This window comes from Dreissena polymorpha, chromosome 12 (assembly GCF_020536995.1).
Source record: "Dreissena polymorpha isolate Duluth1 chromosome 12, UMN_Dpol_1.0, whole genome shotgun sequence".
Lineage (NCBI taxonomy): Eukaryota > Metazoa > Mollusca > Bivalvia > Myida > Dreissenidae > Dreissena > Dreissena polymorpha.
In genome coordinates, this window is record NC_068366.1 from 37,426,820 (window position 1) to 37,450,929 (window position 24,110).

At 34.2% G+C, this 24,110-nt stretch overlaps 2 protein-coding genes across 2 annotated transcripts in view; one reads left to right on the forward strand and one right to left on the reverse strand.

The window, feature by feature from the left end:
* The first annotated feature begins 9,123 nt into the window (after positions 1–9,123).
* On the forward strand, positions 9,124–24,105 carry LOC127854236 (protein SpAN-like). The gene is made up of 6 exons (XM_052389255.1): positions 9,124–9,655; positions 11,242–11,330; positions 16,590–16,865; positions 21,017–21,364; positions 22,364–22,522; positions 22,912–24,105. Exons 2-6 carry the CDS (start codon positions 11,264–11,266, stop codon positions 23,118–23,120), a joined length of 1,059 nt encoding a protein of 352 aa, XP_052245215.1. The 5' UTR covers positions 9,124–9,655; positions 11,242–11,263; the 3' UTR covers positions 23,121–24,105.
* LOC127852533 (activating signal cointegrator 1 complex subunit 3-like) overlaps positions 23,757–24,110 on the reverse strand; it is a 117,648-nt gene continuing 117,294 nt past the window's right edge. Inside the window, exon 35 of the mRNA XM_052386488.1 lies at positions 23,757–23,820. Coding sequence (XP_052242448.1) covers positions 23,757–23,820 — 64 coding nt within the window. The remainder of the gene's footprint in view (positions 23,821–24,110) is intronic.

Below are 24,110 nucleotides of genomic sequence, written 5' to 3' on the forward strand. Positions count from 1 at the left end.
TCTATCTTTTTATTTATAACTTCATGATATTTACCCTGGGAATTTAGACAATAAAAGGTTGTTTTTCAATATGATGCTAAATAAGCAATATTGCAACTGAAACCTTCTGTTCCTTTTGTTTTTAAATACCATGTTCCAAATTATTTATGTTTATTTTCTTGAGTTTTACCAATAGAAACCATACACATAAGTTTCAGCCAATAAGAACATAATTATTAGAGTTAATCATTTCATTGATCATAAACAAAACATAGAAAATTTGTATTAAGACAAAATAAAAGCAGGAGAATTGTAAAATGAGTTTCATATTCTTCTGAGTGACTTGCACAAAGTTGATGAAACCCCTTTTCAACACTCTTCCCGAAAAAAAAAACACATCAACATTCGCCAATTAGATTTTGCACAATCCCATAATTATAACCTTGAAAAGGGCCCATTATCTGACAAAGACATTATGCAGGAATGGCCAGCCCCCTACCACCTTAGCTTTCAGCCCCATGTATTAGTACACCTGTACTTCATCTGTATGCAAATTAGATAATGGGCTCATTTGCATGTATACCCTGCCTATGCATTATAATTGACCTGAACATTATTCAACAGTGGCATATGATTACAGCTATTTGAGGGTTAAAAAGGGCTCTGACAAATTAGGGGCAACAGTGAAATATGCTATCACTAATCAATAGATCTTCCACCCAGAAGCTGTTTGGGTACCATCCTATTTTTATGTTCTGTCTCTTTAATAAAAGGGACTGTCAACCACGACAACGAAAAAAAGAAAAGTTGAAAAATACCGTATTGTTTTACAATTATTAGTTTATTTTGATTAAAATATCACAACTGGTATATTACATTACTTGAAAAAAGTTGTTAAGTTTTCATATTTTCAGTATATTCCCTAATAAATTTTACTGGGCATGTCTACCAGGTAACTACCAGTTAACTATAAATAAAGCCACTAGATCGATCATCATTGTCACGTGGTAAACCAAAGAATGCAAATTGTGCATGCGAAGTGAATTGTATATATTTTCTATATAAAATGATCAATCTACTTGCGTTATTTATAGAGTGTATATCGTTATGTCACCTATTTTCGCGATGTACTTTCTATTTCACCAAATATACTGAAAATATATCAAGTAATGTAATATACCAGTCGTGAAATTTTTATTTTAAATTTTAATCAATATAAACTGATTTGACAGTCCCTTTAATTTTTCTGTCACTTTAAATACATCCTTAATCTTGATGGACTTTGCCTTGCTACTAGCTACTTGCTACTAACAACAACTAGAGCTTTGTTACAGACGTGACGAATACCCCCACATGCCGCATTGGCACATAATATTTTTCATGTTGTCTTCACAAAAAAACAGCGGACACCTTGCTCAATTTTTAAAACGCACTAAGTGACCCCTTGACCTAGTTTTTGACCCAGAAAGGCCCATGTTCTAACTTGGCCTTAAAATCATCTCCATAAAACTTCTGACCAAGTTTGGTGAAGATCGGATGTAAACTACTTGAATTAGAGAGCGGACACCATGCTGAATGTTAAAAAACGCACTAAGTGACCGTGACCTAGTTTTAGGCCCGGAATGGCCCATGTTCAATCTTGTCCTAGAGATCATTTAGATAAAACTTGTGACCAAGTTTGGTGAGGATTGGATGAAAACTACTTGAATTAGAGAGCGGACAACATGGTGAGGTTTAAAATGCACTAAGATACCCCGTGACCTAGTTTTTGACCCGGCATGACCCATATTCAAACTTGACCTAGACATCATCTAGATACAACTTCTGACCAAGTTTGGTGAAGATTGGATGAAAACTACTTGAATTAGAGAGCGGACAACATTGTGTGTGATGTTTAAAACGCCCTTAGTGACCCCGTGACCTTGTTTTTGACCCGGCATGACCCATATTCAAACTTGCTCTTGACATTATCAAGATGATAACTTCTGACCAATTTTGGTGAAGATTGGATAAAAACTACTTAAATTAGAGAGCGGACAACATGGTGAGGTTTAAAACACACTAAGTGACCCGTGACCTAGTTTTTGACCCGGCATGGCCCATGTTCAAACTTGACCTACACATCATCTAGTTACAACTTCTGACCACGTGTGGTGAAGATCGCATTTAAACTACTTGAAATAGAGAGCAGACACCATGCTCAATGTGTAAAACGTATTAAGTGACCCTGTGACCTAGTTTTTGACCCAGCAAGGCCCATGTTCGAACTTGGCCTTAAAATCATCTAGATACAACTTCTGACCAAGTTTGGTGAAGATCGGATGAAAACTACTTGAATTAGAGAGCGGACAACATGCTGAATGTTAAAACTCACTAAGTGACCCTGTGACCTAGTTTTTGACCCAGCAAGGCCCATGTTCGAACTTGGCCTTAAGATCATCTAGATACAACTTCTGACCAAGTTTGGTGACGACCGGATGAAAACTACTTGAATTAGAGAGCGGACAAGTTCATGCTGAATGTTTAAAACGCACTAAGTGACCCCGTAACCTAGTAATTGACCAGACAAGGCCCATGTTCGAACTTGGCCTAGACATCATGTAGATACAACTTCTGACCAAGTTTGGTGAAGATCGGATGAAAACTACTTGAATTAGAGAGCGGACACTAAATACGGACCGACAGACAGACCGACCGACCGACAAGTTCACTCCTATATACCCCCCTAAACTTCGTTTGTGGGGGTATAACAACAGCAGCAGAGTGGAAAACCTTTGTTGTTTTCACTTGCATAGATAGAACTTGAAAGGGGTGATTTAAAATGAAAACTGCTGATGATATTTCTATTACCAGTATGCAATATAAACTATTTGAGCTGCTTATGATATTTTATTATGCAATATACACTATATAGGCAACTATTATCTATTTAAGTTTCTGTAGTATTTTAAGATCATAAAGATGTGAGTGTGTGTGTATGTAACAGAACAACAAACAATGAAAGAAGAGAGAAAACAATCCAAGGGTTTTCTAATTTATTAAGTTGTTTCATGCTTATGCCATATTGTGAGGACCTCCCGTCTTATTTATTCTTACCAGTAAAAAAATAGGAAATGGTCAAGCATAAAATGATTTATTCTGTTATTAAATTAAATCGTTTTTGCACTTCTGTAACTCCACATACTTAAGTATATACATAGTGAACTTAAATGGTCCCAAAAGTTTAGGCAGCATATGGTTAAAGAGAGTTGGGGTTATGCTTTGCATTATAATTTTCTATCTATTATCCCCTCTAATTATCTGCTTGAGAGCTTCTTAAGGACCAATGAAATCTCACTTGATCCCTGTGAAATCTGTTAGGGATCCAAGAGCAACCATGCAAACAGTAACCGTATCAGGTAAATCAATCCATTAGGAGGCTGCCATTTCTTTACTTAAGTCCGTTTTTATCTGTGGAGTACGCTTGAATTAATTGGCCAGGTGTAACAAAAGTGTGACTTTGGCAGAAGGCACACGACAAAAGTAATAAAACCCCCATTTCATTGGCTACTGCCACAGCATATGGTATGCTGAAAAGGTAAACAAATTTAAATTTTTAATACCAGTTGAAATTCTCTGGTTACGCTTTTTTGAACATTGCTGACAAAAGGGACAAAAAAGGGCTTTGAGGGAACAACTGATGGGCACCTTGTGTGCGTGACTTGTTATCTAACAATGGGTTAGAGAACACTTGTTTAACCGTCACCATGGTGTGATTGCCATTTCGTAGGTGGACAAGCATGCGGTGTAACCTCTGAGATATCATCTGTCCATAGCTTTGCAGCAGACGCAAATACCTGAGTTTTGGAGGGAAAATACAATCACCTTGTCAACTAAAATGTATGAAAGGCATGTGATAACTACATTTTGAGATGTTTTAAGTATGTTTATCACTGTTTGATGCTTTTATCATTTGATTTGAACATCTTAAACATTTCAGATAAAACACCTTATCAATTTCTACTCAGAATAAATGATAAAGTAATTTCTACACCAAAGATGATGTTTTGATCAAAAGTATAATGAAACCCATAATATTATGACTTTGCATGAAAATAAACGAATAAATTTATAACATGATTATTGATTTGTATCTCTTATATGAAATATTAACAGTTTAAATTTATTAGTGAAGGTTTTGAGAAGCGTTACAAATGTTACCAATTTCATGAATTTGAATAAAACTTAATGCATGATTCAATGATTTCAACAGCTTATTTTTTCTTCCCCTGCCTTTTCATAAAAGGGTAATACACTGTAACTCCAACATAACGCGTTGACGGGGTCCAAGCCACGCAACAGCGTTATAAACGGACAGCGTTATAAGTTTTGAGCTTATTTACTAATATTGTCATGCTGTGTTGTCATCCGCAAATGCATGCATATAAATCGAATCAAACGATAACAGTATATATACCGCTTTTCTAATGTGCACATTTGTCCGATAATCCAATATAATTATCCAACATCACTTACGAAAAAATAATGTTAAAGGCTCTATAAAGGTGAAGATACGTAATTATTTACACATTTTTAAATATTTTTTTCATATTTTATTTATAAAGGTTTTCAAAAAACAATATATATATGCTATTGGACATAATAATAAAAAAATGAGCAATACAACTTGTTTTGAGCTCAAAATAAAGTGTCCTCCAAGTCAATTGTGTTTACATGCAATCAGTTTATTTACATTGCTGTTTACTTGCGAAAGAGAAAGTGAAAGTGACTCAGGTCACCAAAAATATAACGACGACTTTTAACGTTTCCCGGTATCACTCACAAAGTAGGTCTTTTCTAAATGGTTAAAAAGTTTGTAGTGATCTAATAAGTTACTTTCTGCTGGTAAAAAGTTGTTAAAATAGAATTAAAATATAATTTTCTTTCGGCTATTTTTAGCATATGTCAACGCTCTGAGGCTACACATCACGTTAGTTGCAAAAATGTAAACATTTCTTCCAATTATGCAACGGGTATATCTTCCATAATTCTTAACAACGTTGTACCTAAGCTGTGTTATTAGCAAGAGTAACTAAAATCAGGTAAAAATTAGACCAGTTGATATGCATAATAATTGGATTTGTGACCTTTATAGAGCCTTTAAACATTTATTACAAGAAATATGTTTACGAATTTCGTTAACAAATTTATATGCCTACGCCATTTTTCAGAAAAATAGTACAGTGCATTATGGGAAACAGCTTTCATTGGACGAGCGAATTTAAATTTAGATTGAATGCAATACGATACATGTACAAAGTAATGTTTTATTGCGTCATACGCAGCATGTAAAAAACATGCTTTCCGTGGACTTTCTGATAACGGGCAAAAATTTAAGTGAATCTCTGTTAACAATTACACTGCGTTAGCATGTAAATAAATCTTCAGGATTTCTTAATTTACTTTTCGTATACGTACTGAAACATTAAACATACACAAAGATCTTTTTATGCATCAAGCTTGTATAGCATATAATAAACGATAACACACTTACACAGCCATAGTTTATACAATGAAATACAATACACGATAAATATAAAACATAAACAGGTAATCGTTTTAAATAACTTTAATTTGATAATTATTACGCTTGCACTTACCTTATTGAAATTAGCGCACCGAACCGCTCTGATAGGGAATACATGTAATAAACACGGACTCGCGAGTTTTCACACCTTTATTGACATTACACAACAGATTTACACCAATTAGCTGTCGAGTGTCGTTTAACCTCTTATCGATTAAAATCAGTTAAAAGAACGGATAAAGCAATCAAGCTGTGATCGCCGGCTTCTTTGAATTTTCTGAAAATACAAGTAGTTGCATAACATGGATTTGAATCAGAAATGGAAGGTTGGAGAAAAAACGGGATCCAAGCACCCCCCTCGTTATATTGGACACAGCGTTATAACGGACCGCACTATATTGGAGTTACAGTGTATCAATAAAGTAAATAATGTCTGAAAGATTGTATGGCATTAAAGCCACAATTTTAAGACAGAACAGACCATGATGGACAAATTGTTTACTGAGCAAATACATAAACAGATGGGAACCCTATTTATTGTGTAAACATTCTCCAAAAGATTTCTTGACAACAGTTTCTAGTAATATGTCATCTGAATTATAATCAGTCTTATACTGAACAAACATGCATTTGTGTCTTGTTCTGAGAAAACTGGGCATAATGCATGTGCGTAAAGTGTCGTCCCAGATTAGCCTGTGCAGTCCGCACAGGCTAATCAGGGATGACACTTTAAACTTGATTTTCGGTAAGGAGGGACTTTCTTGAAACTAAAAATACCATAAAAGCGGAAAGTGTCGTCCCTGATTAGCCTGTGCGGACTGCACAGGCTAATCTTGGACGACACTTTACGCACATGCATTAAGCCCAGTTTTCTCAGAGCAAGACACATTTCATCACTGACACAAAAAGTGTTTCATTATGTACAGTATATGCTCACATTTACTATGTACAAGCATCATCAAATAATAGCATAATATATGTTTGTTATCATGCCAAGTGTGAAAAAAAATCAATAATTCCATTGTAATTTCCTTGCTGTCACCAAGATCATTTCCCTTGTAATGTTACAAAGTATATTTGATACTTATCATTAACCATCATCACCACTGCTAGTATTTTCAGTGCAGCCTTAAAGAGTTCCATTTGATCTTCATCATTTGCATTTACAATTGTTCATACATTTTAAACTAATGTCATTTGTTTCCACTAGCATTACCAGAACATGACAGTTGTCCATAGGATTCTCCCACACTTAATAACATTTCTCAAAACTCCACTAATGTAAATTTTGACTTTTGACCTCTAAGTGTGACCTTGACCTTCCGTGGAAACAAACTACCCTTTTTCAACACCTTAACGACCTTAGGCAAACAGAGTTTTGGAATTAAAAAAAAAGAAAAACAGGGAAGTGTTCCTGGCTGGTATTTACATTAGCTCCTACCACATAATTAAGTGAGATTATATATGCTGTGTCTTTATCATTTTTGATTTATACAAGAGATGAGTTCATCAGAAACACAATGCCCCCTATTGCGCTGCTTTGAAATAATTTTTTTTTTAATGTTTGACCTTGAAGGATGACCTTGACCTTCCACCACTCAAAATGTGCAGCTTCATGAGATACACATGCATGCCAAATATCAAGGTGCTATCTTCAATATGGCAAAAGTTATGGCCAACGTTTAAGTTTTTTTTCCGGACAGACGAACACGGACATAGTGACGAACAATTTAACTGCTATATGCCACCCTACCAGGGGCATAAAAATTGTCTAATATTGTCAATTTCAACAACTTTTGTAAGTTCATCAAAATCTTAAGTATTATATTATAATCTATTTCTGTAATGGATATAACCTAAGGTTTAAGTATTTTGAGGAATTTAAGAACTGTACTTCAGTTCTACTAATAGTTTTCCTTATTTTAAGAAATCTTGAGTTCTGCTGAATGGGCTAGAAAAATGAAATCTGACTTTTCTTTTTTTACCTATCTGACCCCATTTTGAAGTAACTACATGCTAGTGCGTAGGCACGTATCTGTGTTAATGACCTCATACTGCCGAACTTCCAGGAGAGCATTGTACCTTAAATAGCAAAGCAACATAATCTTTTGAATATCAAATTAAGACAAAACCCAAAGATCAAAGCTTTTACAGTCTTTCATTTTCTTCCAAAGTATCCTAAGGAACCCATGATATATCTTTATTTCGTTAGTTTGAGCAATACGCAACCGCTATCCTGAAATCTCACCACATCGACTATAAAATATTCACTATCCTCACACCTTCTATTGAAAGGAACATTGAATTCAATTAGAAGACCACAAAACAAGGTTAAATATTCAATTTTCCATCACAAAAACGGAGATTAAAAGAGTTTACAGCTGATTGTTGTGATGATTAGAGTCCCTCCAATTTTCATCATCGTGGTGTGCTTAAGTCCGGATCACCTTATCGTAACATCGGACCGGTGCTTCGACCTTGCAAAAATGACATCGTTTTAATGGGAATACAAGATTAATAAATCTTACCGGCTTCAATAAGGTAGTGGGAGACATAGCACAACAATTGGCGACCAATTATTGCGACAATGCGTTATGAATCTGATAAGACACCAGCCCTAAACGCTTCAGGTCACAGTGTGGGAAAATATGAGAAAATATGTTATTTACATTCATGGTGTATTCTGCCTATTGCTGATACATTGATATTAAACAACGAAATGCAAATAGGATAATAGGGAAGTACACAAACACAATAATAATTAAATTATAAGTATTTACTATTATCACAAAAAATCAGTATTAAAACCTGTGCTGCAGCTTAAAACAACCACGGTTCACCAAAATGTTCATTATCAGCAATATTTGTTACTAGTAATTGATATCAGATAAATCAGAAATTTGTTTTGTTTAACCTGTGATTATAATTATAAACTTGTGTAAATATTGTCCTTTTTTGCTTTTTTTTTAATAACAAAAAGTATTTTCAAAAAAGGCTGCTTGTGTCTTCAATTTTAAGAAGAAATATAATAAACTGAGCTAAAAACTTAATTAATTTTAAAAGGGCTGATTGTTAGAGTTTCACTTTTACTATTTTAGCCATAGAGAGAATGATATGAGAAAATCTGTGTTCAGGGAAAATTAAGCTATACAATCTAAGATGACTATTAAAATGAAACAATTATCATTTTAAATATAACCATATTCTTATTTTTATTCTGTTATATTATGTTTCACATGAAACATTCAAGAATTGTTTAAAATGGCCTATATGTCCCTTATATTTTAAAATATTATTCTATGGCCCCAGTTATCCATAAAAAAGCTGTAAGAAAAAAATGTAGTCATCTACCCCCCCCCCCCCCCCCCTCCTCCAACCATCAACCAGTAACAACCAAAGCCTATTGCAGAACTATTCTTGAAATTACCATCTCTCAATAAATTGTACAACTCCATTACGGCCACACTCCACTAAATCCCACCTTCTGATTGGTCAGTTGTATTTAAACCCCGCCTCCTCTGTACTACCTGTACTTCAGAGTTTTTTAACTACTCCAATTTCAGCACCAGGTTAATCAATCGGCAGTTCAAACAGATACCAACTGCCAGCAGTTACCGATATTTCATATTGAGGATCAACATTGTTGGGAAATTCCTAGATTTTGGACCACTGACTGGGGTTTTATGGATTAAAGCATATTTGCAGGGTATTAACGAGCAGCAATCAATGGTGCAGAGTTGAAGTGCAATGCTGATTTATTAACAATTTGTGAGCTAAAATTGCAAACATTATTTTAGTGCAAAATCAACTTTAGAAGTATCTTACTTGAAAAAATAAACGAACAAATACTGAGCCAAAAATATTATACAAAAATGTGTTAAGACATTGCAGGTTGATTAGCATAGATACCATAGGCTTTAAATGCTAAATTTGCAGAAGTAACAAAAACAGTTCAGTACAGAAATTATCAATATATCTGAATTAAAAAAATAACAATGGACACAGTGTTCCTATGTACTTGTTGAAGTTAGCCCGCGGATAGCAATGATACTCAGCTGGATTATCAAAGATTTTTCAGGATAAAAGGGATTTTATTATTCTGCAGTTAAGGTGAGTGATTATGAATATTTCCGCAGCAATCAGATAACTAGGTGATGGTGTGGAATTTTGAATGGATTTTAATGACAGCGATTTTTAGTGGTGATAATACCTTTTATGCGTTTGATATTAGAGTGTTGAAAAGACATTGAACCGATCTTTATTAAATTATATGACAACAATAAATTGTTCCCTTTAAAAATGTATAGCCTTGCTCCCCCTACCCCAAAAAATAATTTCCTGGATTAAATTGATATACATGTATATTGTTCCAAGTTAACAGCTAGATGTTCATCATACTTCAACCTCACATATATATTTGAATGACATCACATTTTGTTATAACTTTTTTAAAGTAATTAAAAAAAGTTTCTAAATGGGCCGTTCTCTGTGAAAAAGGGGTTTAATGCATGAGCGTAAAGAGTCATCCCAGAGTAGCCTGTGCAGTCTGCACAAGCTAATCAGTGATGACACTTTCCGCTTTTATGATATTTTTCCTTCACAGAAAGTCTCTTCTTAGCAAAAATCCATTGTTGGCGGAAAGTTTCCTCCCTGATTAGCCTGTGCAGACTGCACAGGCTAATTTGGGACAATACTTTACGCACATGTATTAAACCCCTTTTCACAGAGTACGGCTCAAATATATGAAATAGAACTTTTTTTTAGCGTATAATTATACTCTATGCACTAAGTAAGTTGTGAGATTTCTTATTTGATAAGCACAAAACACACAAAATATTATTTTTTAACAAACAAAGTAAAAATATATATACAAATAGCGTATAAATCAAATAAATCTGATAAATCTATCAGCAGAATAACATTATATTAAACTTCCAAAGACTCACACTATAATCATGACAATATTGTATGTTTATGACTTCTACCTCATATAGTCAAACTAGAACCCTTTAAATGTAGAACTAGAACCAAAAAACGCTTTTAAATATGAGTAATGCATCATGATTAAATTCTTGATTGGCTATAATTTTAAAGATAAATCATCCATCCTTTCAAACCAAATTAATTATTTTGATAAACGGATGTTTATTTAAATGATGTTTTTTCCAAGAATGGTCAACACCAAACTGACCAATCAAAGGCTTATAAACATTTGAGCCGCGTTCTGAGAAAACTGAGCTTAATGCATGTGCGTAAAGTGTCATCCCAGATTAGCCTGTGGCCCTGTGCAGTCCGCCTAAACTTGATTTTCGGTAAGGAGGGACTTCCTTGAAAACAAAAAATACCATAAAAGCGGAAAGTGTTGTCCCTGATTAGCCTGTGCAGACTGCACAGGCATATATGGGACGACACTTTATGCACATGCATTGTGCCCAGTTTTCTCAGAACACGACTCATTTGTTTATATCTCAAGAGTTCTTCTAGCAGCTGAATGTGTATCACTTAATTTCTGAACATTAATCATGTATGGTAACATTTCTTAATAATTCTCATAGTTTCACATTCCACTCACCCAAGTATACCCTTTTTTTTAACAAACCCACACATCATACACATTATACAACAAAATCTGTACATGATACATACTTGGAAAAAAATTCATAAAAATGATTCCCAATTCTATTTTCTACTTTCAGATTTCAATGTGAAGACAGCATTATGGCCAGACTGGAGTCAACACTATATCTTCTGCTACCTCTCCTCAACTATCTTGCAAAATCAACAGGTTTGTGCAAGAGCAACCATTTTTTTTCAAAATCTTAATTGTTTGTTAATCTGCAATTTCTATTACATTCTATAAAAAGCTCAAAATCCTAAGGTTAGAAGCTCAAATCCTTAAAGGTTAGTAGCTCAAAATCCTAAGGTTAGTAGCTTAAAATCCTAAATATAAATAAATAGCTCAAAATCTTTAAAGGTTAGTAGCTCAAAATCTTTAAGTTACTAACATAAAATCCTAAGGTTAGTGGCTAAAAATCATAGTGTTAGTTTTTGTTACAAATATCTTCAAATCCATAATATGGTCCTCTTAATAATATCTCAAAATGCATTGGCTGGTTTATGTATTATTTTATAAAACTACAATACATTTTTAACACCTAAAATCAGGTGGTAAGCTGAGATCTATAGTAAAAAAACTCAACTTGGTTTTATAACAAATATCACAAAATCTACTAATTGGTAGTCAAGCAAAATACCCGTTTATCAAAGCACAATTGTCATTTCTCTCACATCATATTAAGCTAAATGAGAAAGATCCTAAGACTACAGCTGAATTGGAACATTTTGGTTTGGACAAATATTAAATCTGATTACCTTTGACTGTATATAAAGTTTAAGTTGGTTCATTGTATTTTGTTAAGGGGCATAGCCACATAGCTCATATGTGATAATTCAGGACTTGGTACAGCAGCAAATGTCAATTTATTAGTGCAATGTCAATTAGATATTTTGATGCCCATTAAATGATGTTCCAATGAGCCTGGAGCTTCAAATTTAAGTGGTGTATCCAAGATGGGCTTATCAGCAAGAAATATTTGAGTGGTGTATCCAAGATGGGCTTCTCAGCAAAAAATATTTGAGTGGTGTATCCAAGATGGGCTTATCAGCAAGAAATATTTGAGTGGTGTATCCAAGATGGGCTTATCAGCAAGAAATATTTGAGTGTTGTATCCAAGATGGGCTTATCAGCAAGAAATATTTGAGTGGTGTATCCAAGATGGGCTTATCAGCAAGAAATATTTGAGTGGTGTATCCAAGATGGGCTTATCAGCAAGAAAACAATGAAGTTTGTTAATAATCCATACAGGATTTCTATGTAAAATGGCCTGCAATTCTTGTTCCCACGCTTTTATAAATTCCATGATATGAATGAAATACTTTTGAAACCATGAACTTAATTTTAGTTGCAAAGTTAAATGATCAAAACAAGGTTTGCATTTGCAAGGTAGTATTATTGCTCATTGCAAGATGACATGTAAATATTTTCTTTTTATTTATAGTACACTGTTATAATATTTATAATTCTTGCAAACTCCAGTGTTGCTCTTTGTCTTGTATTATTACCTGTATTCAATCTGTTTTCGCAAAACTGAACCCGATCAACGTAATTAAGCCCCCATGTTTATTGTAACAATGAAATCATAACAATACACGAGGCGGTCTTGAGCAGCAACATCTGGCGATACCAACACCCTCGTAAATAGTCTCTTAACCATCGTAACACATTGCCACTTACTATGGGTAATTAACAAACACACCAGTTTTATTGTACAGTTTTATTTGAATTTTAGTTATGAAAACAGCTTGTGCTTGAAATGCAAAGAAGGGGAACCTGCATTCACATAGTAAATGTGTAACATTCAAGTGATCAGTACTTGAACTTAATTCTTAGTTGAAGTTTTAAACAGAAAAATTGTCAGTAATTTTACAATTCAGATTTTGATTTATGGCAGGAAAACTAAACATCAGCTGATGACCTATGTTTAACTTGTATTCTTTATTGACATCACATGTTAAATCAGAAATCATGAGGGCTGGTTTATTATTCAACTTGTGTGCATTTGTTTCTATGACAATTCATCCCGCTGGTTATTTACATGCTAACACAATCCCGATCAAAACAGGTAAATAAACTATTGCAAAAGTATAAGACCTCAATCCTATAATCAGGATGTTTAAGTGCAGGAAACATGATATTAAAATTATATACTAGGTGCCAAGAAATTATGAAAATCTGGGTGCCTCAGAAGCGGTAATGAAGGTAACCACCAACAGTACCTGGAATAACCATGAAAACGCCACACCCTACAGTATTGCACTCTGCGCTCTTTACTATGATATCAAAATTACCATAGTTTTACCATCATATTATTATGGGTGGCTCCCTCATGAGTGGTATTAGTTGTGATTCAAACAAACCCACACACTACCTTAACATACTGGATTAGAGTTCATATACATGGACCTTGCCTTTGAAATTGTGCCAGAAATGAGGTTCTTTTTTTACAGAGCCAATTAGTCTTGACTGCTGTTTTTTTTCTTTTTCTTTTTCAAAGAATGTGTTTGACTTTGGATCAAGTTTGTACTAATTAATCCATCAATCATGATTTGCATTTGATTAGAATGATCCAGTGGGTGTAAAAGAGGAAATAAATAGCACAGATGATAAACTTCTAAAAATTGGCGTCCACCTGCATACCTGTACCAAAGTGTTATATATTTGAATCAGCAGAAATACTGTGAATCAATAATTGCTTAGAACAAATGCAACCTTATTAGATGGATATTCCATGTCTAAAACAAATGGATAACAGTGAGTTATCAATACCATGTTTTTATCTGACAACAAATTGAAATATGACAAGCATGAATATTTCATGTTCAAAAACCCTAACAAAAACCTGACAGCCTGGGAAATACAACCGGTTCAACACCCTGGTTATTATAATCTGTCATAACAACAGTGTTTCAACAAACAAGTGCTCTTGAAAGGCTACACAATACTATTTGATGTCTACTTCAAGTTCCTATTGCATGACCTAAATTGACCTCACTCAAAATGCTCAATATTTGCTTAAAACTTCCCTGTTGACAGACCTGCTCTTGAAATTACCTGGTCAAGTGGAATTTCCCAGCTCATTAAGATAACACCTCCATTTGCTATAACATTTATTATCAGTGTATTAAGACATTTATGGGCTTCTGTGGGGAATAGCAAACCGTTTTTACCTGAATACACAAAAGCCCCAGGTCACTTAAGAAATGCCAATTTGCAAACAAGCATAATCTTCTTATCTGTACAGCTGCAACTGGATATTTATTACAGCAGATGTAATTAAGATGCAAATAATTTGCTCAGACTGCCTGTATGTGTAAGTTTGGTTGTCCAAGGATTTCAATTAACTGATTGGATTATTGATCTGAAATCATAAAAAACTTTCAACAGCAAAATTATTTAAAACAGATCATCATTTAATATGTTCGGGGGAAAAGTCTGATTTTTCAAATTTTCTTGGTCACTAAAGAAATACCCATCTCCAAAAACTCATCAAATGCACGAAAATCTTTTCTTTCAATATGCAACCTGAATATAACATTAAATACAATTACAGAAAATACAGATATGACTCACAAAAATCTTGACTTTCAATATACAACCTGAATATTATGTTCAACACACTTAGAGACAGATGCAATTACTGGTATGTCTTCAAATATGGCATGCAAATTATTGTACATGAAAATCATCATAAATTAGCACCTGTATTCCATTCAACTTAATTGATACTATCTTTGATGCCACTGAGAACATTTCATCATAAGAAGGCAGCCAAGACCTCTATGGTCTTGTATCACTATTACAATTAATTGTCGAGGATTGAAAAGCCTGTTTAGCAAGCTGCATGTATAATGAAGACAATTAGTAAACTTGGTTGTTGTTTTTGTTGAAAATGTTATCATTTTGGAGTGTAAGACAAACTGACAGAACAATAAAATATAGGAGAGTTAACCATAACATATTGTATAATGTTTTTCATAGCAAATTTGAGCATACATGCCATACGTCCCGATCTCGGCGGGACAGTCCCGCTTTTGGGCCCTTTGTCCCGCCGTCCCGCCATGAGACGATTTGTCCCGACATTCGTAAAAAACGATGTAAGGTGTATAGGTTCCCAATAAAATTCGCTATTCAAGCTCTGTTTCGCTAACACTTAACACCGCTAATCCCTTTATTGCCCCCCAATTAACAATCCGATTCTACTTATCGTGTGTACCAGTGTTGTTTATGACACCTTATCAGCCATTTATCGGCTAATTATTGATTTCATCAGGCATTCACACCATGGTGGTCTTCAAGATAGTGGTCGCTTATTGCTATCGATAGTTTTATTATAATAAAATAAATGTTGAAAATGTGTTTATTTTGTATTTGTTTGAAACGGTTTAAAAAACAATTGTTTTGTAAAATTAACGCTACGTCATAAATGAGTCTTTTACATTCAATGTTTAGTTCCAATATAGCGGGATATTCCGAATGTGCAATATACCAAAATCGCAACAAACAGTCCAATAAGTGATACCCATCCTGTCTAGTGTAATTGTAATAAAAACAACGAGGTGCTATGCATGACAGTTTGACCCTACTCCAATTAAGCTAAAAACAACGAGGTGCTATGCATGACAGTTTGACCCTTCTCCAATTAAGCCGCGACAATTGACAAGTAACAAACTGCGCATGGACACATGCTTAAAAAACATCGCAACAAACAGTAAAAGAGTTACCCATCTTGTCTTGTGTTATTGTAATAAAAACAACGTGTTGTTATTCATGACAGTTTGACACTACCCCAATACAGCGCCTGACAATTCACAATTCAGTTTAATCTGTGTATATAGGAAGAAAACAAAATACGGAAATGTGTACGGCCGCGCATTCCGTGTGTAACTGATGTAACTGTTCGGTAGATAGTGTACTGTAACCCGTACTTTCAGTCAACTGGATAGCCTCCCCTGCGTTAATGTTTGCCATTGAAATTAATATAATGAGTATTGTTGTCGTAATGTTCTAGATTTTGTACTCTTAAACAGATGAATATTATCTTCGTTGTTTGCTATTGTCTTATTTAATAAAACTGTTATTGTTATGTTTTAGATTTCATGCTTCATATCAGATGTTTTATGTCTTGAATAAAAGTATCAAGAGTTTTTGTTAGTACTATACTGACTATAGTAAAGGTGGAATGATAGATCGTTTTAGGTGTCCTGCTTTTTGGTCAAATGTCCCGACAATTTTTTATGGAATGTCCCGCTTTGGACCTAAAAAATTATGGCATGTATGAATTTGAGTAGCATGGACGTTTTCAACTTCGCCACTTATTTCTTGTTGCATATTATTGGTAAATGCCTCTCCTGAACAACAGAGTGTTTTCAGATAACCAGTATCACAAATTTGGATTGAAATTTGGCCCATATTTTCTGCTTCCAGGTGAATCCATCAGCGAATGCTTCACGGGGGAGCAAAAGACGTTAAGGATCAACTGTGGATCTGGCTACATGCTGCGCATCACGAACACGTTCTACGGGTTCAGTAACTCGAACACGTGTTCGTTCCGTGCAGGTGACTGCACGCAGCTGGAGCACACGCCGTACCCGTGCACAGGCCGGGACTCGTGCTTGATAACCGTTCCCAGAAGTGGGAAGAGACTCGACAACTGTGATAAAAACAGCACTTATTTCCAAGTGCAATACACGTGTGACCCTGGTAAGTTGTGTTATTGTTCTTTTGAGACACTTTCTGAGAAAACTGGGCTTAATGCATGTGCTTTATCCCAGATTAGCCTGTGCAGTCCGTACAGGCTAATCAGGGATGACACTTTCCGCTTTTATGAATTTTTTTTATTTCAATGAAGTCTCTTCTTAGCAAAAATCCAATTTTGGCAGAAAGTGTCGTCCCTGATTAGCTTGTGCAGACTGCACAGTCTCTTGTATACTTTTATAGCTGTTGCCTGTTCTTGTTTTTAATCATAGTTTGCACTTAAAACGTATAAGGGCCTATCTTGTATGAAATAAAAGGGCATATTCTAGGCTCCCATATTTCTAAACAGTAATATATTGTTCATATTCAATATATTTTTAATTGGTTTTCAATAAGTAACAGGATACATTGTCATCAGTTCACAATTTTGAACATATCTGTTTGCTGTTGATATATGTTAACATTTTGTTTGAATTTTTACTTTTAGTTTAAAAAGATTTACAACCACAAAGAAATCACTACATTATTTTTCTATTATAATCATAACATAACATTCACATGTGTTATAGCAAAACAATATTTAGTAATACTGAATAACAATAATACCATAAATTTCTGTTATATTTTAGTGTACAAATTAACTTTATGTTACAAACATGTTGTTTCAAAATTTTAACCAGAGCTTTTATTTCCCTGGAAACTTTTCACAATGATTATTGATATTTATATGGATAATTGTTCTTTAACATCATGTGCTATTACTTTTTTTCTCTCAACTTTGGGAAAAAACATCTCTTTTGAAGATCAAACAATTCTAAATCATGCAATTAACAGGTTTTTCACCTCTATAGAGAAGAGTAGCAACTCCAATTGAAGAGCTAGCAACACTTAGTCACTACCCTGGAAGGAGTAATATAACAAACAAATATAATTAAATATGATTCCTGATTCAAGCTTCCATCCTGAAAATTACTGGACTTAGCACCATTTTTAGCTAGCCGTCACCATGGTAATAAACAATTCAAAAACTCAACACTCCAGGGAATCTCTATTGTGGTCTTAAATTACGTTAAATTAAACCAGAGTTTTTCTAAATTGATTTAGAATACATGTTGAGTCAATAAAAAAAACTCCATCTGACTAATTACACACAATGGTGTGTTTCTCCAAAAGTGTTAATTTGATTGTAATTAGGATCAAGTTAGACAGATATTGAAATAAATGTTGTTTCCAAGGACTAACTTTAAATTTACATTCATGTGTGGGAGATTAACTGCTTGACAAGCTTATGGAAACAGAAGATACATAACCCTTTGCATGCTGGGAAATTTGTCGTCTGCTTAAATGTCGTCTGCTGAATTTCTAAACTTAGCATTTTATTTGATTTTTTTTTGAAGAATACTATCAGAATAGCAAACAGTTTGGATCCTGATGAGACGCCACGTTCTGTGGCGTCTCATCTGGATCCAAACTGTTTGCAAAGGCCTTTAAAATCCGGTTCCAGCGCTCAAAGGGTTAAATGTCAGTTTTTGAATACTACCAAAAATAATAGATTTTTTAATGTTTGAGAAATTCAATTAAGGTTACCAAATATGTTTTTGAAGAGTAAATGTATCAAAGTTTACAACATTAAAGACTTAAAAAGACAATAATTTTGCTTTACAATGTTGTTTTTTTGTCACAATTGATGATTTGGCTCACTAGTTGATGGCACAAGCTGTTTCCATATAGAAGTACTTTTTGGTAGCCATATATTGTTAAATTGCAGTCCACACAGGCTAATCAGACATGACACTTTCCGCCTAAACTTGATTTTTGCTAAAAGGAGACTTTCATTAAACAAATAATATAAAAAGGGAAAGTGTCGTCCCTGATTAGCCTGTGTGGACTGCGCTGGCTAATCTGGGACAACAATTTTCACACATGCATTATATCACTTTTTCACAGAGCACGGCCTATTTATTGTTTGGAATGTAATATTAGGCCAATAAACTAGGTCAAATATGTTATTGGGCGCTCATACTTAAAAGCATCTAAACATTGAGAATCGTAAAATTGGTTACACCACTGCAAACACCCGACAAATTTGCACACATGATAAATGAAAGAGTATCCAAACCTACACAAATTATTGTTTAAGGACAATATTATTTATAATTCATGGATTTGATTTTTTTGTCATAAACCCTTGCAAAAATATATCATATATCATGCACTTTTTTTATATAAAATACATAATCAAATATGTGTCTATGTCATTTTACTGCGTACATTGTTGTTTTCTCACAAACAAAAAATCACCAAAATAAAAAAGAGCTCATTTACTTTCTATAACAGCCATAAATTCTTCAGATGAGTGTCGGTCAACATGCGATTAATTTCAATGGCCTCTGTCAAGCAATTAAAGCGGGAATTCAACAGGTGCTGGTGGTGATCTAGCTAGGTGTCCGTGACGATTACCGATTACCGCAAACAATGAGAGAACTAAGTATTTTGCAAAAAGGCGATAGATCGATGTTCACTCTATTGTACGTTAATGTTTATTTGACGGAATAAACGCTGTTGAAATTAAACATAACAGACAAACAACAGGCTTTAATTATTCATTTTGTGTGTATGAAAAGGGCCCACAACTGAATTTTGATTGAGAGTATTGAGACCAGAATGTCCACATTCAACAACTGTCGGCCTACTAGGTGTGTGTTTTTGTTGGTAATTGTTTGTACAGTTCCAAAGACTTCTTTAATTTGCACAAGTTTTACTGTGACAAGCTGTTCAAGAGGAATCCACAGTAAAATCACTAGATCAAAGAAACAATGGGGAACAAATATATTTTTACATCTATCTCACCAGTACCAAACAATGTCAGACTGGGCATGTTGAAATTTTACACAAAGAATTAATTTGTGTAATTCAAATGCAATAGAATGTTCAATTGTGTTCTTTATTTATTCATACATTTAATTGAATGTTATCTATTGACTATATTTTATGATAGTCCATATATATAAAGACATTACAGGAAATGACATAAGTTACACATTTTGGTTAGAATTTTCTAGTGGGTATCCATACACCAACACCAAATAGAGTTACAGGAGGTATGTCCTAAATTACAAGCATCAAGGGCATCATATTTAAAAACAAATTATTTCAATGACCCCATACATATTCTATACCTAATGATTGTATATCACTTTCTCACAGGTATTAAATTTCATCTCATTTAGGTATGTGACAGTATTTTTCAAAACGACACAAGTCCCAACTGACAAGTGGCATAAAAGAAGACTAGTAATGTTGGTGTCTCATTTCTTACAGAAAATTAAACACCCGTTCACAAAATATCATAAACTCATAACCTAAGGTCATGGGAAATTTGGAGTTTCTATTCAAAACTTGTGACCCAAGGTTACACACTACTAATTCCAGTAATGATATATTGGTCCATATACGAGAGAGATCCTATAAACTCCATTTATTTCAATAAAATTACTGAGAGACTTGATCAACTTATATTCAATTTTCTTCAAGTAAATCAATGCAAATCCACATAAATATGAACAGGGAAGGACTTTTCCATAAGGTAAGAAGTCCCATAATAAATTATGAAAATGCTCAGGCTATTTGGAATAATTTTAGCAATTAAATAGAAAAATAATTCACATATCCCAGTGTGACCCAAAATCCACCATGTAACGGTTACATGAAGCAATATTTAGCAAATAATGAAAGGAATAATGAAATGTTTAATTGCACAAAATAATAATTTTAAACTCGGCTGTATTACTTTGAAATGATTCCAAGACAATCATCCATTTAATCAATACAAATAGAACATAGTTGAATTTAGGTGTCGTCGAATTTGGGTTACGGTAGGATATATACTATTTTCATAAATATTTATACAAACAAATCAAATAATAATTACAACATGTAATCAATGGAAAATACATCAGCTTCAAGATGCATTTGAACTTTACATTTATTTAGAGTGTTTCAAATACAAAAATCTCATAAAAATGGTCAAATTTGTAGAAACAAAAATACCAAACAATAAACGTCAAATTGATATAATATACAGGTATGGTAATATGAAGCAAAACTTTTATAATTTCAAAGCACCGCCACATGACAATTCCAACTCTATATTCCAGTGATTGAGACCACAGACATCTGTCAGTCGTCCGTTCTCACCGCTCAGAGAGGCTACATATCGACGCCGCGTTTTCCAAGCAACTACCGAGACAACCTCGACTGCCTGACCCGGATTAGGGTTGACCCGTCTCAGCAGATCAACCTCACCGTGATCGACATGGACCTCGAGATTAACGGGACATACGGGTGCAAGGACTGGATGTACGCCTTTAACCAGTACCGCAGTGTTACGCTCTGTGGGCTGAGATTCAATGAGAAGCTGACAACACTCCAGAGCAACGAGATCTCCATCAAGTTTCAGAGCAATGAGCTGACCAACAAGAAGGGGTTCTGGATCCTCTATGAAGGTATTGGTGATCGTTTCTATAGTTATTTCCAATACTGTTTAACCAAGTTCCTCATTATTCCTCAATGAGCTGACCAACAAGAAGGGGTTCTGGATCCTCTATGAAGGTATTGGTGATCGTTTCTATAGTTATTTCCAATACTGTTTAACTAAGTTCCTCATTATCCTCAATGAGCTGACCAACAAGAAGGGGTTCTGGATCCTCTATGAAGGTATTGGTGATCGTTTCTATAGTTATTTCCAATACTGTTTTACCAAGTTCTTCATTATTCCTCAATGAGCTGACCAACAAGAAGGGGTTCTGGATCCTCTATGAAGGTATTAGTGATCGTTACCATAGTTATTTGCAATATTGTTAAACCCTTTACCACTTAGATTCGTATTTTTGCATATTTGTAGTCCCGCAGAAAATTATATTTAATTAAAAATATTTCTTACTAGACTCAAGTTGTAAAGGCTTTATTTCAAACCCTTAGATACTGATGAGCAGCAAACAGCATACAACCTGAACAAACTGTGAGTTACTCGCAGGCTGTTCTGGTTTTATGCTGTTTGCACATAGCCATTTTAACTTTGCTTCTGAGTTGGAAAGGGTTAACCAAGTTCCTCGCTATTTTTTTTCTTTTCTGGCTTTTCAAGATAAAGAGGTGTATGTGGATTTGTGGAATAGTTTATTTCGTCCTTAATAACTACTTTTTGTCTCATATTAGTAAAGAATTTAAAATAAGTCTTTTGAAGTTAAGAGATGTAAGTGTAGCACATGAAAAAATGTTTCTTGACATAAATAAACAATAACAATTGTATTATAAAAAATGTTACAATTGTGTTTGAATGTTTTTCTATTTTATTTACAAACAATACCACACATACAAAATACCACTAATTGCTACAATTATTTTTATATGATTGATCCAGTGCAATTTTTATCAAAATCTCAAACATGTTTTGATCATGACTCATTTATTTTGAAAATGATTAATTCAATCAAATCTGTTTTCAGCATGGCCACCTCTCATACCAAGTCAGCCGTCAACCACTGAGAGACTCACCGTTCCTCCTCAAATCACAACAAGTCCTGAAGTCCAGACCACCAAGATAGCTCCTCTGATCACGTCAAATACTGCAGTGTCCAATACGAAGGAAGAAAAGTTACCATTCGGTATGATACACTTGATAGCAGAGGTCTCATCCTATTCTGATCCATTGTTCTGATTCTTAACCTTAGTCTTGACTCAAACAAATGATCAATGATAATGTTGTAAGAATAAAGACCAATGAGAATGCTTGTAAAAATATTGACCAACAAGAATAATTGTAAAAATATTGACCAATCAAATACAATGCTTGTTAACAAAATTGACCAATACAAAAGCTTATATCAATATCGATCAATGTGAATGCTTGTAACAATATTGACCAATTAGCTTGCTCATAACAACTGTGACCAATGAGAATAGAAGTAACAATACCGACCAATGAAAATTCTTGTAACAATATAGACTAATAAATATGCACCACTTTCAAACATTTAAGTTTGTTACTTTTCAGTTGCCATAGTGTCCAGTGTGATTGGAACTCTAACCTTCATTCTGATCGTTCTTCTAATTATCCTGGTGTACCGCTGGTGGAACGACAAAAAGGACACGTCTTACAAAAGAAAGTCCCAGGATGTTGAGTACCTTGACACACGAAACCCTGCTTACAGAAGCAGTACCGGAACAGAATTCAGCGGTGTGGAAATATACTACAACCGTTAGTAACTATGTTGCAGGTGGGGAATAAATAATTGATATAGAATGAAAGTGCAAGTCAAATTGAGATTTCAACTAACTAATATTATATAAAACCAGCAAAATTATCTCTATATGGAGATACGACAGGCTGATTTATTGCTTATGAAGATATTTTTGTGAAGAATCTAACAATGTCAGAGTACTTGTGTTCATGGAGGATTTCTAGCCAAGGGAGACTACTGTGCTACAGGGTAGAGCACTGACATTGTTGTCTTACCTGGGGATAATATGACATTAAAAGGCCACTTGCAAAAGAGAATTGGGTACTGATGAAAAAAATGATTTATAAGTGAAGTGACCTTTTACCAAATGACATTTTATATGGAAACTGATATATGAAGTATTTGTTAAGTTGGAGGTGTTTTCTAGATAGAATGACAAAGCATTAAAGTGTGAATTAACTTTGGCTGCTAAGGAGAGTATTGAATTTGGTAGATTAATTCAAACTAGTCACTGAGAATATGCTACACAAAGCATCGTTCATTTCGGATAGACATATTGTGAGATAAACAGCGATTGCTGGAGTGCATATTTCAAGACTGAACCATTATTATTGTTGTATGTGAATGTTTCAAGAAATACACCATGGCAACAGTAGTGCTAGTGAACTGTGATCAGATTCAAAATCAGGGACACGCTTCTGATAGCATGTATACACAGCTGGCTGGGGTATATCACAATATAACAAACAGAAATTATTCTGCTTACAGAACTGTGTGATAATTTGTTTGTATTTTTTATTGCGCAAATTTTTTCAGTTCTTCTGAAAGGCCCAGAAAATCCTGGCTATTTCTAAAGGAAGACTGCAATATTTGCTTTAAATTGCAGCTTGAAAAAATACACATGTATACAAATCGATCATTTAGCTAATATAATGTATGGAGGCATTGTTTTTACGAGGTCATAAAGTTAACAGTATAAATCCTGTTAAAAATTTCTTTACGTTTTTTTTTA

What these genes read in the sequence shown, in the direction of transcription:
- LOC127854236 (XM_052389255.1), top strand. Translation starts at nt 11,264, where the DNA reads ATGGCCAGACTGGAGTCAACACTATATCTTCTGCTACCTCTCCTCAAC. An exon ending in CTATCTTGCAAAATCAACAG is followed by an intron (nt 11,331 to 16,589) that starts GTTTGTGCAAGA and finishes TTCTGCTTCCAG; the next exon opens with GTGAATCCATCAGCGAATGC. An exon ending in GCAATACACGTGTGACCCTG is followed by an intron (nt 16,866 to 21,016) that starts GTAAGTTGTGTT and finishes TCTATATTCCAG; the next exon opens with TGATTGAGACCACAGACATC.